The following is a 17,232-nucleotide window of genomic DNA, read 5'->3' as shown; positions in this document are numbered from 1 at the left end:
TCATTTTTTTTTAGTATGGGATATTAATACTTAACTTAAACGTTTATTTTTTGAACTTGATACACATAGATTGATTCACCTATAGGTCTTACTCTTTATGTACAATTTATGTTTTTCACTATATACACTCACACACACTTAATCCAATTGAATGATCAATACTAATTTCCTAATTCCTATTTTCGCTATTTTTCTAATTTATCTGATCTCCGGTTTCTGATTTAGATTTCAATTTCTGTAGTTCCTCGCCTTTTTCTTTATCTGTTTGTCCATGTCTGTTCCAAGGTTGTTCTTCAGAAGTGCCAAAAAGCATATAAACTATACAACTAACCCACAGATTGGCGGCAGCTATGATAAAGACATAACGCCATTGCTCGATCGTTTGCTAGAAAATAAAATGATATTGCTATTGCAAAACTGTTATAAAAACCATTTATAATGAGAGATTAATATACTCACATTATTATTTGTAAGAATTCCAACAATCATTGGTGATAAGAATCCTCCGCATAACGTGACCAGTCCACTGAGGCCAAGAAGAACACTGGCATAATTAGGACTGAGATCAACAAAACTTGCTAATGGTCCAGCAGAAATGGCACCATTAATAGTTGTACCAGCTATCATAAAGATCACAGCCATAATAGGATGGCATCCACTAAGGCCAAGACCTAAGGTCAGGATACCCTGACCACCAGAGCACATAAAAGTTGCTAATTTTCTAACATTTGAAACAGTCATTCTTTTAGTGCGCAGGAGCCAATCACAGAAAACTGAGAAGAAGTAAGCGAAGGCCATTCTTGTTATATGTGGTAGACCAGAAAGGATACCAGTCTGAAAAGAAACAATAAATATAATACTTTTCATGTCAGTAATTATTCAGGACTATCCAACCACCTAAATATGGCTCTATCATGGGAATTAGTCAAATAAACAGAACTAAAATCAGATAGTTTTCAGTAGCCCTAAATAATTGTGAATGGAAAATAATACAGAATAATGATTTTTCATACAGCATGAATATTCCATCCATGAATATAATTGAAGTACGATGGAGCCTGAGTCATTAATGTAAGAAAACCCCATGCACCACCCCATTGGGCTGTAATTAATATCCATAGAGGTTTTGAACTCAGAATCGCTTTCCATGGAATATTTCTCTCTCGATCAGCTACAGATCCTGCCAGATTTTCAAGTATATAACTCTTCTCATCCTCGCCAATTCTTGGATGCTGCTGAGGTGAATCGTACACAAGGAAAATCCAGAAGACATACCTGAAGCCATACGAGATAAAACTGAAGTAATTCTACAGAAAAATCATTAAAAAATATGAGACAGAATATCTTACCAGATAGTAGCGATCAAAGACGTCACATAAAAGACAGCTTCCCAACCGTACCAGTCAATGACAATTGCGCACATGGGATAGGTAATAGCAGCGCCTATAGAGCTACCTAAAGGGAAAATGAGAATCTAAGGATAAAGGTATTTAAACAAAATCTGTTCTCCAAAAATCCTCACCTAGATAAGCACTGACGAATTTACTTCTCTCATTAAGTGGAATCCATTTAGCTGTCAAGGCATGCATAGCAGGCCAAGAAAATCCCTAAATAAATATTGCAATATCAGATAATCAAATGGAAGTTTGTTTTGTAATTGAAGTGTATCATTTATTTTTCTGTATCTTACCGCAACAAAACCTTGTATGATACGTATGAAGAGAAGTGCATTGATATCATACTTTGCTGCAGCAGGACTGAGAAATCCAAGCATTGCAGTCATGATATTCGCCATACCAAAAACAAACTTGGTACCATAACGACGCGCTAGGATACCACCAGGAAGTTGAGTTAACCAATGCAACCAGTAATATCCACTTAATGCAAGACCCTGCTGATACTCATTCCAATGGAATCTAGTTTCATTCTGGAATATAAGTCAATGGTGAATTAAATTAATATCGATATCATTATAACATTATACTCAAGTCTCATTACCGTTGTATTTATAGGTAATATTGTTGTTGATATCGGAAGCGATGTGTTGGTCACATTCGAAATTGAGGAAACATTTTTCCATCTGCTGATATCGTCTTCAACAGCACATTGAACGGCAATTGCTGGATGAGGACGTGGTACCACCATAGCAACTATGGCAATGTTAAGGTTGATTCTCAACATGTAGTTTATAGCGAAACCGCAAAATACCATGCACCAGAGCACATCTCGGCATGACAAAAACTCCTTTGCTGTAAATTGTCATGATTTCTTTAATTAATTTTTATTAAAAAGATTAATATAAAAATTTTCAGTGAAATGAGACTTCGAAGTATTGTAGTTGGAGAATGATTTGATAATCGAGAAATGACTATTGCTTAAAAAAATGAACTATTATCTCTAAAAATAGCATTGGTGAAGCGATAGTGCAAATACGTCATAAATTTTGTCTGCACGTGTAAATAGTTACTATTATAAACTAAATATCTTAAAGCACCTTGTCGCGATAACATTTTTTATCTTATGCATAGATAGACGACAATATATACCGCAAAATGATTGAGTGCCAATTGTGTTAATTTTTATACATTTTATCATGAATTTCAATGGGTTATGCAATGGGGGAATTTATTAATCAAATTTCAACTTATTAAAGAAATAATTATTCGACTCTAATAAATAAAGATTATTTTACAATTACTTATTACGCTCCCGATAAGGAGATGTGACTTTCGAATTATATTGGAATTTTCCTCAGCGATTGAGACTCTTTAAGAGTCGTCAATTTCAATGACACTTTTCGTTCTTGCTTTTTTTTTTATACAAATTTTTTAAATATACCACACCCGAAAGAAATAATAGAGCGACATGAAATTATGCAAAGAGCCCTGCAAACGATAGAAACATAGTAGGAACGTTCATCATATTTCACGTAATTTATTACATTTATCAACGAAAGATTATTAATTACAATTACGTCTGTTATAAAAAGTAGTTCATCTATCACTCCTCGGCTTTTACTTCTGGCATCATTAAATTACATATAATTTAATTTAAATATATGTATTATCAGTGGTACATTTACTCTCAAGTGTCAATGAATTCATTGTCTGAATTGCAACTGAAGGGCGTACGGTATAAGCTCACGCCAGGAATATAACTATTGCGCAAATAGATCTCCCGCGGTGATACCGTACGATAAGCTTCTTTATAGGTTATAATTTACATGTGCAATTTTGCCCTATAATCAAACAAAAATAAAATGATCCGCGACTTTGATATGATGAAATCAAAGTGAATCTATTTCAACTGGTTGCGTCATAGTAGAAAACTTTTGTAATTTTTAATATAATCTCTATATAACGAATACTCGTGATTAGACAATCTGTCTAAAAACTGTGAAGGTTGATTTTAATACTGATTAATGGTCAAATACATGTAAACTTAAAACATATTTCAACCTGACGCGAGATCCTTCGATTTTTCTGGAAATTTATAAATTATTTCAATCTTAGTAGCTAAGTGTACATTATCATCATTAAATATCTGGCTTTAGTTAATTTCACATTATTCGTTTTACGTCTTACGTTCAACTTGGTGTATTTAACCCTTTCGTTAAGGCAGTCCAATCCGTCGGAAAATTGGCATTGAACGCGAGACCGAGTCAAAAGTGTCCATATTACGCGTCGGCAGTCTTCGGTTTTCGACCTTACGTCTTCCAGCTGAACAACGCCGTCTTGAAATTTTTTTGGTATATACATTTTTTTAATGGTTAATTAACAACTGTTTTGTCGTGTTATATGTTTTGAGAACTCATAAAAACGATATTAATTATATGTTCAAGAAACATGAAAACAAATAAATTGTATATATCCTCAGTTATTTGCATATTTGCAGATTTTACGAGTGCACGTATATGATTAATTTAATATGGGACAATACAATAAAAAAATACTCTACAGATACGGCAGAATTCGTTATACCGACTATAGTCGGCGCTTGTACGTAGGTTGTCATTTGGGTGCGGATTATAATCGGCGCTGGTAACGAAAGGGTTCATTTTCCTTCAGTATTCACTGTTTGCATTCTAATAAGTTTGGTATGTCGCGAACATATGTGTATACAGAAGAATTTTACAACGAAGATTTATGATTGCCAATACAGAAAGAGCAGAGTATCAATTTCCACATGTGTTCATCCAGTTGTATAACTGTTTTGTAGACATGTTGCAACTTCAGGTGTGTAGCAAAATGTTTTTTTTTCGTATCCGTGCTACGATAAGTAGTCACTACCCTAGTAGAAATTGTATATTGGCCCTAACTTTGTATGTACAAGCTAGTTTTCCCTACCTCTATCTAGACGCTAACCAGCACAAATGTCAACCGCCCAATAATTTTATTAAAAATTTTCTTTAAACTGTAAATATCATCCTGCATATAATTTCCAGTGTTTTACTTGTAATTGCGACCGATTATCAGTGAATAGTCACTGATTCATTTTTAGACAGTACATGCAACAACACTGCAAACTTTGCAGGGAATTTGCTATTAGTTTGCTGCTTAACATTTGAACCATGTATCGCTGCGCGATTACTGTTATATTTGCAGACACGTTACTATCTGGGCAGAAGTGGTTTGTGCGTGGTTGGACGATTCTTTTAATCTACCATCATAGCTGTGTGGCTCATTGTAACTCTGTGTGGCAGCATCGGAATTCTAACCTAAGTTAACTAGACACGGCGTGGGTAAAAAATAAAGTTTCTCTAAAAATATAATTTTATATTCTTTATACGCCTTAATCAATGTGCGAAGGACATCGTATCGAAATCTTGCCAATGTATGATATTTGATAAGAATTTTATGTTACACCATCTATTAATATCTGTCGGTTGCAGCTGTATGTACTTAATAAATTATTCACAATGAAATAATGTTTGCTTCCTTTTTTATCGGGAAATAATGATATAGAACCTATTTTAGAATTGTAACATCTACAAACCGAATGAACTATCGGTATTTGTCTAGGAAATCAGATATGAATATATTTTTTATATAAGCATCTTATTAAAAAAATATGTATGATTTTGATTATTCTTTATACTGGAGATAAATGAAAGAAACGTTGATATGGAAGTACGAATTGGCCCTCAAAGGTCCTATTCATTATATAATTTATTCGTTAAAAAATTGACGTATGGAAAATTCGCTTTAAGACAATTCGATGCGATTTACACGGATGAACCCCATAACGATACCAATGCTAAAACTGGACACCTACATTGCATATTTGGCTATTAATATAAACAACGATCAATGATTCAAAGTTTTTCATAAACAACGATAAGGACCTGTAAGAAATTTTATCGATAAATAAGAATTCTATAATTAGTTTCGAATCAAATTTTATTGAAAATTACGTAAAAACATAAATTCGGTTAAAGCGTTTTCATGAAAAACGATAAGTCTTAGGGTACTGCGGAGCGCTTATTTTGAGCCTTGATAGACTTCCCCAGTTGGAAAAGAGCAAATCGTAATTTAATTTAGCAGTTCGGTCTATCGGTGCACGCCATACCGGGTATTAGCTAGGTTTACATTATTAAAGGTGCCTAGTCGAATAATGAGCTTGTTTTGAAATTCATAATAAACACAGTAATATTATCGTTATGAAATGAATTAATAATTTGATTAATTAAAAGATCAATGATTCTTAAGATAATTGAAAAATATAAGTTCAGCACTCATTAGACATATTAATTAATTTCTATTAACAACTTTTTACCTACTGACTTCTTGCATCGTTAATAAAGTCATTATAATAATTAAAATGTATTTCAGAACAAGTAAGAAACTTCATTAACTTACCTTTAGACATTCTTTTAGGTATGACTACACTTTTTCTACGGCGACTCAACAGAATCGATTCTTTATACTTGGATGAAACAAACTGAACATCAGTTGGTCCAGATAGTGTTCAATTCAATTGCAGTTGTATTGCAGGTAAATTTTTTTAGTAACAGGAGAGACAAATTTTCATTTATGACCATTGAGTATTTAAGTTCTCTTCTAGTTTTTCAGGTCCAAGTTCAGAAAAATCTTAATGGGATTCTTCCAATCATCTACAAATTTTGAACATTCACGTGGGCATGATTTCTTTATTGTATCGTACAGGTTCCGCGGATGTCCGAATACTGAGACGAACGCTCTACGACTGTTCTTCGGGTTGATCAATCAGCTCATGAAGGTCTATGGAGGGGTCCTATAGTCGCGACACAGATCCTGCACTTTATGGATCTCGATAAAATTCATCGTCACTGCAATCTCTTTGATTTTATCATTCTGACTTTACAGAATAAATAATGTTGGCGAGCCTGTCATTTTATCAAAAATTACGGCGTGTACTATTCGTTTGGAATTTTCTTTTGAATTTATAGTACGTACAATATAATTTTGTTTTATGCAAAACAAAAAATGCAGATCTGTATAGTCTGAATATAACTAGTGCATGTAGGGTAATAAATCAGTAAATAAAGACCTTAACCCTTTCACTACAATAGATAAATTTACTGGGACTTGTCCATTAATTGATAGAGTCAGCCTATTTTTATTATTTTTTTTTCTGACATTAGTCTGGAACCGACTATAAATATTATAAGTACTTATGAGGAGGATGCGTGAGGAAGTTTGTAAATTTGTTCAATTTTTTTAAAACTTATATTCTAGTAATTTTTTATTTTATTTAGTATACATGAGCATGCTCATGGAGTATATATAGATTTGCCTACACATGTTGGACGGCTTGAAAAAGATTTTATCACATCTTTATAAGCATATGCTTGTATCGAGTAACATCTATAGATAAGAAATGCTCGATAATCAGACAAATAACAGGTACGAATGTCCGATTGAAATACTAGATATCTTTACGGATTTGACTTCCCTTTAGTTTGGACACGTGGACTCTCTGACACGTTATGTACCATCACTAAATGAGCGAAGAACATTCGAAGGATTATGCAATGATTTATTGTATTGTATATACTCTTTTCGACGACGCATTAAAGTAAGTCTAAACCCGCATGCATATAAATAACCGTAGGTAAAGTCAATTCCGACATTATTATTGGGTCGTTGTCTTTGCTAATGCTCGGAGGATAGCAGTCATGGTAAAGAAGTTATTCTTGCGCATATAGTGATGATAGCAGCGCAGGCCATCTAGCAAAACAAAACTTCAACATCTTGTCATGTACTTACCGACCGCTAACTCTATTAAAGATTCGTGCAATATTTTGCACAATCAATTATAATCGGAAAAGTGATAGTGAAATTAGACATTTTCTGTACAAATCCACTGCTATCAACGACATCCAACTGCTCCTGTAATGCGTTGATATTTCATACCATTCAAAAAATTGGGTACTCGTATTCATACATACCCGAATACAAATTTCCTATTGCCTATGTTCTTTAGCCAAAGATGACGAATGGTTTTCCATTGGTTTCCATTGATTTACTACACATTAACATTGTCCAAAAACCATTGGCAATAGGAACATTTACTATGTGGATCTGACGTGATTCTCTTCCTTTATTGTTTCTAGGTATGATCTGAATGACGCCAACTGCTTAAATTTTCTAAGTACTCTAAATACAACTGACGATCTTTTGTAATAAGAAATTTTCCTATTCCTTATTAGTCACAATATTCGTTATCGCCTCGCGATAAGACCGCAAAAATGGCCGATGTGTAATTTTTTAACAGGATAAAATGTATGCTACAGGAAAATACGCGACGAAAGTCTATCTACGTGTTACATGAAGTTTGCAATACAACAATTACGAAAATAACTAGTTTACATGTCAATTTTTTGTGTACCCAATCAGCGATCTAATTTTCCACGTTTTCGGACATTCCCTGTACATAATGACAATCATTTGGGAATGATTTCGAATACAAAGAAATTTATTTTTATACTAAATTCCTAAAAAGTAAATCTGAAACGTCATTTGGTACACCAAATGAAAATCCTTGACATAATTTTAAAAATTACGGCAAGACGTTTTACGAAATTTTCAGGTCACAACAAATTTTATCATCGAATCACGTAATCTTCTTCCGTAAATATTAAACAATACGTAAGCATTGCAATTACTATTTAGTTATTTTATATACTTCATATATTTTGGAATAATACTGACAATACACATTTATTATTGCTCACGTAATTATAATAGATTATACCAGAGTTGAGCAATGAGCAGATATGAAGAAAATCTTATCTATCTATTTCTTTCTCTCTCTCTCTCCAGGAAGAGATTAAAACTACTGGGCCACAGATAAAAAATTATGTAAAAGGAAATAAGACCTTTTTTTAAATCATCTTACTCCTCTGTATTCGAAGTCTCAATTATATTATTGTTACAAAATTTTATTTACTTTTCTGTTTTCATCGTTCCACAATGATAATACGTTTTTCTTGATCCAGTAAAGTTCGCATAATCGAACCTTCCTGCAAACTGTCTGTGTATCTTAGAGGTTAGGTTGGCTCAACACAAGTAATTTTCATTAAGCTGCAAAGGGTATTCGCCTATTAATGTTTATCGATGACACAGCACTTGCACCAGTTGAAAGAATCTGTATCTTCTGTTTTGTTCTTATCTTCATCGTTTAACTGAGAGTATACATTTATTATGTATTCATATTCCCGTAGAGACTGATAGAACAGAAAGTGACACTCCGGTTCGATCATTGTATGGCACAATGTGTTGTCCCCTTCCGTTTACTGTGCGCAACTGCGTCACTAACGTACCGCAGATTCTAAGAATCGAGTATTAATTACAAAATATAATTAATAATTCTAGCGAGACTGTTTGACGCATATTAAATCTGAAGCTACAAATTAACTTAATTTCATTACATTTCATGTATGCTATATCACGCGGTAAGGTTAAATGTTGATAATTCTGTTTACCCAGTCTGTGATTAGTCTCGATAATTAGTTAGAAAACTATATTTCACGCTCAAAGTCATCTGACCTAAATTCTTTTCGTAATTCTTCGCATCGGATTCAGTAACGACTTTGCGTACATACGAGATTCATTAAATATTGTATGTACAGACTTCTTTAAGAACTGAAATCATATCGATAGGCCTATCGTTGCTTTCATGAAAACAACATGTTTTCCGATTGACAGTCTTTTCCTTCAAACGATCGGATGCTTCTTTGTAACATACGAAAATAATATATTTAGATGAATAATTACCATTGAACGTTGTAGTATAATAATTTATAAAAATCTGAGATAAAGTCTAGGGACTTTTTTTCTTAAATTTTTCGTCGTCGTTCTTCTAATAGCATCTAGCATTTCTAATTATACATGTAACGTGGTAGAACATAACGGATGTCCTATTAATCGATTTAATTGAATTACGTTAAACTTTATATCGATTCGTTGAATAATATTTTATTAAATTTTATTTGTCTCTTAATAAAAAAATAATAATTCCGTACGCACGAAATAATTAACTGAAACAATACACGGTTTGAGATGATTCAATGTTCCCAATGGTTTGCGACGTTTTCCGCTCACTTTTTATAGTACAGCTATACTCTATATCAAGTTTCTTGGCGTTGAGAGTCTGATTACTTTCGCCAGAAAGATGACCCTGAAGATCTTGTTTGATGCAATCCTGAGCCGTGTTACAAACTTGCGCGAAGAAATAGAAGTTGCACGTGGTTAATGGACTCCAGCTGTTCGTAAGTGACTTTTATAAATCTTAAACATTTTTCCCATACACTTTTTCAATTCGCTCTTGAATTACACTCGTTATCTGATCGCTATGCGAACAGTCCAGTCAAACTAATAAGACACGTTGAATAAAACAAATCTCTTAAATTTCATATCAATCTATTTTGAATTCGAAACTTAATTACAGCAATCAATTTGATGATTGGATCAACCTGCTACGTTGCAACTGTTCTAGAACCACATACAATATGCGTATACTAAAGCATAAAAATAAGGTTAGTAATAATGAATTTAAATTGTAGCCTGACATTTAAAATCTATATATCTGTATTTTGCAGAAAATATTATCTTTCACTCCTTTCCCAAAGCATACATACATTGCCTATAATTAAAAAAAACCCCGTTGCTGCTCAGAACTCCTAAATAAAGTAAAACAAGGTTTCCTGTTTTTAATCTCAGCCTGAATGTGCATAGCGAACATGTAATTATCGGCGAACATAAATGTTACAAGTATAGTAGGTAAAGTTCCTTGGCCCCAGGGCTAAATTACTCAGGCCGGTAATTAGTACAGTACGCTAACCGAGGACTTTCACCATAAAATTGTATCCAGGAAGTTTTCATCCAACTATGATAATTCTGTACAGAGGCACGTGCCTTTGTAATAAATCTCTGTAGTATCTTCTCTATAACGATTCAAACTATTGCGTCATAAGTATTGTATACGTATAATCTCATTAAAGTAAAATAATCGATTAATGAATCTACGTCACGTCATATATCATTAAGATAGCGAAGGGTATTCACAGTAAGCTTCTGTGCATCGCTTATGGGAGCTTCGATAATTTCGAAAAATACATACGCGCACATATATATATATATCTTTCTTTTGATGGCAATCCCCGATCTTATGACATCGTATTCTCCTGATTTCGTCAGAAAGCAAAATGGCTTTCTCGAAAGAATTGATTCGTATTTACAAGCGTGCGTATGTTGTGCAGCGGCGAGTGTCGTTTGGGGGAAGACGGGATAGAAGTTCAGTCCACTGCATAGGCCCGTCGGTGGACAGTCTTAACTGAAACGTTGACCAAGACAGTTCAGAATTAGTTTGTCAAGATTCTACGAGTACAGTAACAGTGAAGTTAATAATCGTTACCAGAAGCTCTTGTATTGCCAGACTTAGAGAGTGAAAAAGTATTAGAACGTACTTAAGAGTCTTTGGTATTATTTGCCGTGTAATATCATTGGTACGTTTATAACAATTGGTGTAATGATCTTTCTCGTTAATCATTACTTCCACAAAGTATCCTTACCGTATGTCTATGTCCTTAGATTAAAAAATGCCGAGCACTAAAACCAGAGTTGCCATAATCGGTGCTGGAGTTTCTGGTCTAGTGGTGGCGCGCCATGTGTCGTCGAAGCCGGAAAATTATAGTTTGACGGTTTTCGAACAAACCGGTCAGGTTGGAGGTACTTGGGTGTACACCGATGAAACGGAAGTCGATAGACATGGACTTCCGGTGCATAGCAGCATGTACAAGTATCTTCGGTAAGCGGGAAGAAACTGTAAAGAAAAATAGTAATAGGACTTGACACAATTTTAGCATGGTTTACTTTCATTATTATTTATAGTTTCTACGGGAATATTTTTCTTGGAAATAATGTAAAATTTCAAAGTGTTTATTATATGCGTCTAGACGATATCAATGAATACACTTATTCCTCATCTTCTAGAAACGAATTACTTATCGTTAGTCAGCCAGACATAACCTTTTATGGATACGTGCTATCAATTTTTTTTAAATACAAACTACGCGAACGGGTTGACACATGGCAATAAAGTTGAATGTTAATATGACTACATGATTCGAGTAAAAAAACAAGCGCCGAAAGGGCACAGGGGTTCAGGAAATTTACGAATCTGTCGACTGATAATGATTGCCACACATTATACATAGTTTGAGTTATCGCGAAGTGTAAACCCATAAATGGCCCGGGTCGACTCTTGTTAAATATTAGTAAAATATTGATAATTTGACTGGACGACTGATTAGAGTATTAATATTTAATACTAAAAATTTATACTTTCCTGTTAAGGCTATTGATTAATTATTAATTTGGTACGCGTCATTCTTTCAACAGCACCAATCTACCCAAGGAAATTATGCAAATTCCGGATTTCCCATTTGCAGATCAAGATGGACCATCTTTTGTTCATCACAGCGTGATTCGCAAGTATCTCTTGGATTACGCAAAACATTTCAATCTGTATCCTCATATCAAGGTACTTTTAAATATAATTTGAATTTTAATTAAAGTGGCATTAAATTAATTTTATATTAATTTATATATATATATATATTTTTTTTTAGTTGAATACCGTAGTGAAACGCGTGACGCCTGAGACTCTTTCTGCAGGACAAGTTACCTGGATGGTTACTTCCTTAGACCTGGAGACCAAGGTGGAAACCACGAAAGCCTTCGACGCGGTGATTCTTTGCAACGGTCGCTATACCGTTGGTAACGTTCCACGTATCAATGGCATTGAGAGTTTCCCGGGTAACTGCATTCATAGTCATCAGTATAGGACTCCGAATCAGTATGCAGGAAAGAAGGTCTGCATATTGGGTGCATCTTGGTCAGGAATTGACATAGCCATGGAGGTGTCAAATTATGCTGAGAAGGTAACTGTAGTAATTTTTATAATATATTTTATAAATTCTTATAAAACTTGTTAATAAGGGTAAAAAATCTTACTAGCCGTACCCTACTTTCTTATCCTCAGGAATTTTATAAAACATGAACAACCTTGCAGATTTACCTGAGTCACAACTTATCTCATCCCCTAACAGCTAAAATGTCGAACTGCGTACAACAAAAACCTGGTATCAAGGAGATCAAGGGTAACACCTTCATCTTCCAAGACAATTCAACAGCAGAAGTGGATGAATTCATATATTGCACCGGTAAAAAGACTTAGTGAACTTCGTTATTAAATAAATGATTGAGGTACCATAAGTAGGTCTATGGGAAAAGACACTTTTGTTTTGTATTACATAGAAATTTAAAAAAATAATATTCTTTTACAGGTTACAGGTTCAGTTTCCCTTTTATGTCGGACAAAGTACAGATACGTATATTCGACTATCACATTGAACCAATATACAAACATCTGATTCATATGAATATGCCAAACTTGTTTGTCATGGGGTTACCTAACATGGTAATTCCATTCCCATTGTTTCACCTTCAGGCACAGTACATCGTTGCCATCCTTGATGGACGTGTAAAATTACCTACTCAGCAGGAAATGCGTGAGGAGTGTGAAATGGAAAAGAAAGCACTGCTGGACATGGGAATTCCGGTGAGTAAACAGATTTTTCCAATGAAATTTGATTTTGTAATTGGTACAACATTTTCATTCCTTTTTCAATAATAGAAAAAGGAGATCACCAAAATGAACGAGAGACAATGGCTTTACTATGAAGAATTGGCCAATGCTGCAGGTACATCGACTCTACCACCGGTGGTCAGGAAGATCTATGAGCATTCAAATATAATGCGAGAACAGGATTTTACCACCTATAAAAATCTACAGTATCGCATTGTTGACAAGGAAAACTTCACTTATAGTTACTGTAAACTTTGTTAGGGGTTAAAGGGAAGATTAAAAGTAAAAAGTGATAACTGTCCTTATATTAGTATATAAAGTAGGTATATTAGTATATAAAGTATACCTTGTATTAGTATATAAAGAGAAACTTCATTTAAACGTACATGCTAGTCAGCACTATTGGCTTACATCGTGCCTGACGATAGTTGAGAGTAGTTAATTGAGATAATTAAAATATGACGATGCAATCAAATTTAATTGGGAGCATTGGAAAGCACGGAAATCATATCATCAAATAAGACAGAATATTCGTGGGCGATTATTATTAATCTGTATCATCTGTATTCAGTAGAGATGCTTAGGAAGTCCAAGTTTTATTCCAGGGTCGACGTGCCACCGGAACGAAGGGCCCTCGTACCAGTCATGCTTTTGATTGGACGAACGTATACTTACTTTCGAAATTTATTCAAAACAAAAAATGAAGACTAAATCAAAATATCGCGAAATATACGGAGTAGATAAAAGTATAATTGAAATTGTAAAATGTCGAAAATAAGTTACGCTCAAATTGAAATATTAATAAATCGTTTGGAATATTGAAATAATTAATTAAATGAATAAAGTTAGATATTAACACTTGGAAATCATAAATCCTGGTCAAGAATATTAGAAGTACTAAAAGTTGCCCAAAATTGTGTGCGCGCTATTTCATCGCGCAGAATTCGGCAAGTGGGGGAAGCACTAACGCAGAGCCCGGATTTGGGCCGCTCATTCTTCCTCGGGGCCGGTCTCCTATACCGGTCTCTTGGAAGCACCCCTCTTATTCATTTCTAACCTTCTTTTTCTATATTTATTTCTTTCTTACTTCTTTATTTCTTTATCTTTCATTCTTTACTTTCTTATTAATCTCTTTCCTCATTTCTTCTCCACTTTTATAACTCTATTACTTACTTTTCTACTTCTTGACTTCTTTATTTTTATCTTCCCTTCTGTCTTCTCGTTTCACTCTATTCCCTCTCACTTTCCATTGTGCTGTCTTGCTTAGCCTATTCCTTTGGTCGGGTCGAGCATATTCATTCGAGTAGTCATATAAGGGTAGTCACCCTGTAAGAGTAGCCAGACGTATAGACCATGGTGTAGGAGATGCCTTCCGCCTCATCCGCTGAGCTTGCTCCGTGGGTCGGGCCCAAGTTGTAGCCTCCCGTTAGCGACCTTGAGCCCTCTTAGGGTACGCTACAACTATGGTCTTCCGTATAGTGAATCTGACCAGAGTGTCTATCTCTCGCGTATTTAATATAATTTGTTCGCTTTACTGAAAACGCTCCAACATGTCGTTGACCCTTGAGTACTCGTGTGGATAGAGACGATCTATGTGCCGGCGGAGAGGTGCGGGGTAATCCGTTGGTTATCGGTAAAGTCCTGCTTGTGCTCTTGGGTCAGCTTCACTTGAGGTAGGTGCGGGTGCTATTGAACAACTGCTAGTCTAAAGCCATCCTCTGTCGAGGACTTTTTTCGCGGGAATCCATGGCTGACGGGGTCCGCCGCCGAAGGCGGACGAGGGTCTTTACGTCTAACCCACTGAGCTTGCTCGCTGTCCCTCGAGATGTCCTGGCGGTGCTCTCAATGGCGACATCGGGTGCTACGCCCATCATGGTCTTTCGTTGCGGTGAATGATCTTGACTAAGGGTAGTATAACAAAAATGTTTTTCTGTTTTAATTAATATTTTGTATCCATTGTATAACAGTAGCGGAGCAATTAGGAAAACATAAGGAGCATTTTTGAGGCATTACAAGAATATATTCTTATCCTTTGACGCTAACTTCCCGACGGTGGGAATGGTATAATATTTGAAAAGGATTGCCAGTTTATATTATGCTGATAAAGCCGCACATAAGAAGAAGTAGGAACTAGTAAGAGTTACCGTCTGTGGATATGAAGAATTTTGTTGCGTGTATTATCCACTATTACCTGATACCTTGTGCACGAGATCGATTGACCTTTTGCACAACAATAAACGGTTGCATGGATGTGATGACAGTTCCATGATACAAATCGATGCAAGTCGCTTGCGAAGTGCGTTGAATTTGTACAAGGAATTCAGTTATGGAAGAGAATAAAGAAACTGAAAGTATCCAGCCGCACGATGAAAATACTTTAAAATCAGAGGTTCAAAATGAGGTCCTCGAAAGTAAAAAATCTGATATGAACTTCGACTTTCTTAATCCACCCGGAGGTGAAGAACCACTGGCTCAACCTGTTTATCAAATTCGACCACAGCTTTTTGAGAAGTATTTATACATTTTTTTCTTTAATAATAATTACTCTTCATAATTATCTTTTGTCTAACCTTGCAAGAGAGACAATAGTAGCTGTAAATAATAAAAATTTATCTCTGCGGGATGAATAAATGATTACTTATGAATCTTTATTAGATTTCGACCTTTGAGTGCAAAAGAAGTTATACACACTGTTTTGTTTGATTACTTATCTACCAAAGTTTATAACGTAGAAGAGGCTGAACAATGGATGAAAGAAATTGCAGATTTGATAAAAGAAAAAATTAAAGGTAACGATAGGGTGTTAGCAGTCTACAGATTAAAGATGATCAAGAAAACTTAAATGTTTTCAGAATTAAAGTTTGGTCGATACAAATACATTGTAAACGTAGTTCTTGGTGAACAACACGGTGCTGGTCTAAAAATGGGTACAAGATGTATCTGGGATGCCGAGGCGGACAGTTATGCTTATGACAATTTTGTCAATGTAAGAAAATTTCTAGGAGTCTACTTAAAATGAAGTTTCCTCAATGACTTTAAGATACATTTTCCAGGACACTATTTTCTGCGTGGCTACAGTATACGCTGTATATTTTTACTGAAACACTCGACAAGGTCTGGTTTCCAGAATATGCAATTATCAAGAATACTATTACTGGTATATTAGAAACAGCAGTCAATTTATTAGCACGTAACATATCATTACCATACAAGAAAACACATGCGCTAAATACATGTTGTCCAATGGCACAAGATATTTTTACAATCTGTTAAAGTTAAAATCCACGTATGTATATTCTGTAAAATATATATATATATATATATATATATATATATATATTTATTTATTAAGGATACAGCACATTGCTCTTAAATTCACTAGAGAGACTATCATTATTATAGCACCATAATTCACGGTATCGCACGACTGTTAAAAGAATTTGACACTCGCTGCTCTTTTAGGGCAACTAATGCCGCAATTTGTTTGTTTACTCGAGTTATCTGCACTCGCTAGCGATTAATTAGTAAAAAAAGATAGACAGTTAATAATATAAAAATTTATCAGATCTATGAGTACGTTTACACCTTGACTGAGAACAATCAAATTGAACCTCATCACTTAAGATCGAGAGTTTTGCTTTACAAAAACTGTAGAGTATTCAATAGGTTTTGGTATGTCACTATCCAAAATAAGGTCCAACACACTCTCGAGGTGCCTGAAGTATTTCTTGAAATAAAAAAAAAGTGTCTGAACGCGTTCATCTTTTCATCGATTTCAGGAATCAAGTAGAGATGAGAGCTATGAAAGTATAATATAATGTGTTAATATACAAACACATTGACAAGACAATAATTAGTATATTAATCTACTGTTAAAAAAAAAAGTTAGACATTTTCGATAACCGATAATTTCACATCACAAGAACTAGCGCGTCCTGAAATCAACCTGAAGACGTGTCTCCCAAAAATATTTTTTAAAAATATTGGGCACATTTTATCGGTGACCTTTAGACCTCGCTGGATCTTCAAACAATTTACTATAAAACATAAAGGCACAAACTAGTAAGACTATTAATAGAACGATCATACGGTTTCATAAAA

General features: G+C 34.6%; 3 protein-coding genes and 1 long non-coding RNA gene across 7 annotated transcripts; 2 read left to right on the top strand and 2 right to left on the bottom strand.

The window, feature by feature from the left end:
- Positions 1-23: 23 nt before the first annotated feature.
- LOC107265027 (putative inorganic phosphate cotransporter) lies at positions 24-8,568 on the bottom strand. Of its 3 annotated transcripts, none has more exons than XM_025082424.1 (8): positions 8,431-8,568; positions 1,999-2,249; positions 1,691-1,927; positions 1,523-1,607; positions 1,350-1,455; positions 1,014-1,275; positions 460-834; positions 24-385 (listed from the first exon to the last, which is right to left on the bottom strand). In XM_025082424.1, exons 2-8 carry the CDS (start codon positions 2,209-2,211, stop codon positions 194-196), a joined length of 1,470 nt encoding a protein of 489 aa, XP_024938192.1. In that variant the 5' UTR covers positions 2,212-2,249; positions 8,431-8,568; the 3' UTR covers positions 24-193. The 3 variants fall into 3 exon arrangements, with proteins under 3 accessions (XP_024938192.1, XP_015589443.1, XP_024938191.1); XM_015733957.2 differs by lacking the exon at positions 8,431-8,568 and adding an exon at positions 5,859-5,989; XM_025082423.1 differs by lacking the exon at positions 8,431-8,568 and adding an exon at positions 3,585-3,717.
- A 1,487-nt stretch (positions 8,569-10,055) lies between these two features.
- Positions 10,056-11,301, bottom strand: LOC107265425. The gene is made up of 2 exons (XR_001537214.1): positions 11,054-11,301; positions 10,056-10,815 (listed from the first exon to the last, which is right to left on the bottom strand). It is a non-coding gene; the product is annotated as an uncharacterized LOC107265425 (long non-coding RNA).
- LOC107265424 (flavin-containing monooxygenase FMO GS-OX-like 2) lies at positions 10,804-13,606 on the top strand. 2 transcript variants are annotated; one of them, XM_015734872.2, is made up of 7 exons: positions 10,804-10,987; positions 11,073-11,289; positions 11,883-12,024; positions 12,113-12,424; positions 12,556-12,706; positions 12,830-13,104; positions 13,180-13,606. In XM_015734872.2, the coding sequence occupies exons 2-7, from the start codon at positions 11,081-11,083 to the stop codon at positions 13,390-13,392; spliced, it is 1,302 nt and encodes a 433-aa protein (XP_015590358.1). In that variant the 5' UTR covers positions 10,804-10,987; positions 11,073-11,080; the 3' UTR covers positions 13,393-13,606. The 2 variants fall into 2 exon arrangements, with proteins under 2 accessions (XP_015590358.1, XP_024938193.1); XM_025082425.1 differs by lacking the exon at positions 11,073-11,289 and having other exon boundaries at positions 13,180-13,436.
- A 1,710-nt stretch (positions 13,607-15,316) lies between these two features.
- On the top strand, positions 15,317-16,697 carry LOC107265397 (tctex1 domain-containing protein 2). The gene is made up of 4 exons (XM_025082673.1): positions 15,317-15,642; positions 15,787-15,920; positions 15,984-16,117; positions 16,185-16,697. Exons 1-4 carry the CDS (start codon positions 15,458-15,460, stop codon positions 16,230-16,232), a joined length of 501 nt encoding a protein of 166 aa, XP_024938441.1. The 5' UTR covers positions 15,317-15,457; the 3' UTR covers positions 16,233-16,697.
- The last annotated feature ends 535 nt before the right edge of the window (positions 16,698-17,232 follow it).

The sequence above is a fragment of the Cephus cinctus genome, unplaced genomic scaffold, assembly GCF_000341935.2.
Source record: "Cephus cinctus unplaced genomic scaffold, Ccin1 Ccin1_scaffold0215, whole genome shotgun sequence".
NCBI classification, from domain to species: domain Eukaryota; kingdom Metazoa; phylum Arthropoda; class Insecta; order Hymenoptera; family Cephidae; genus Cephus; species Cephus cinctus.
The sequence above is the reverse complement of the archived record's forward strand: the minus strand, read 5'-3'. Positions and strand labels throughout refer to the sequence as shown.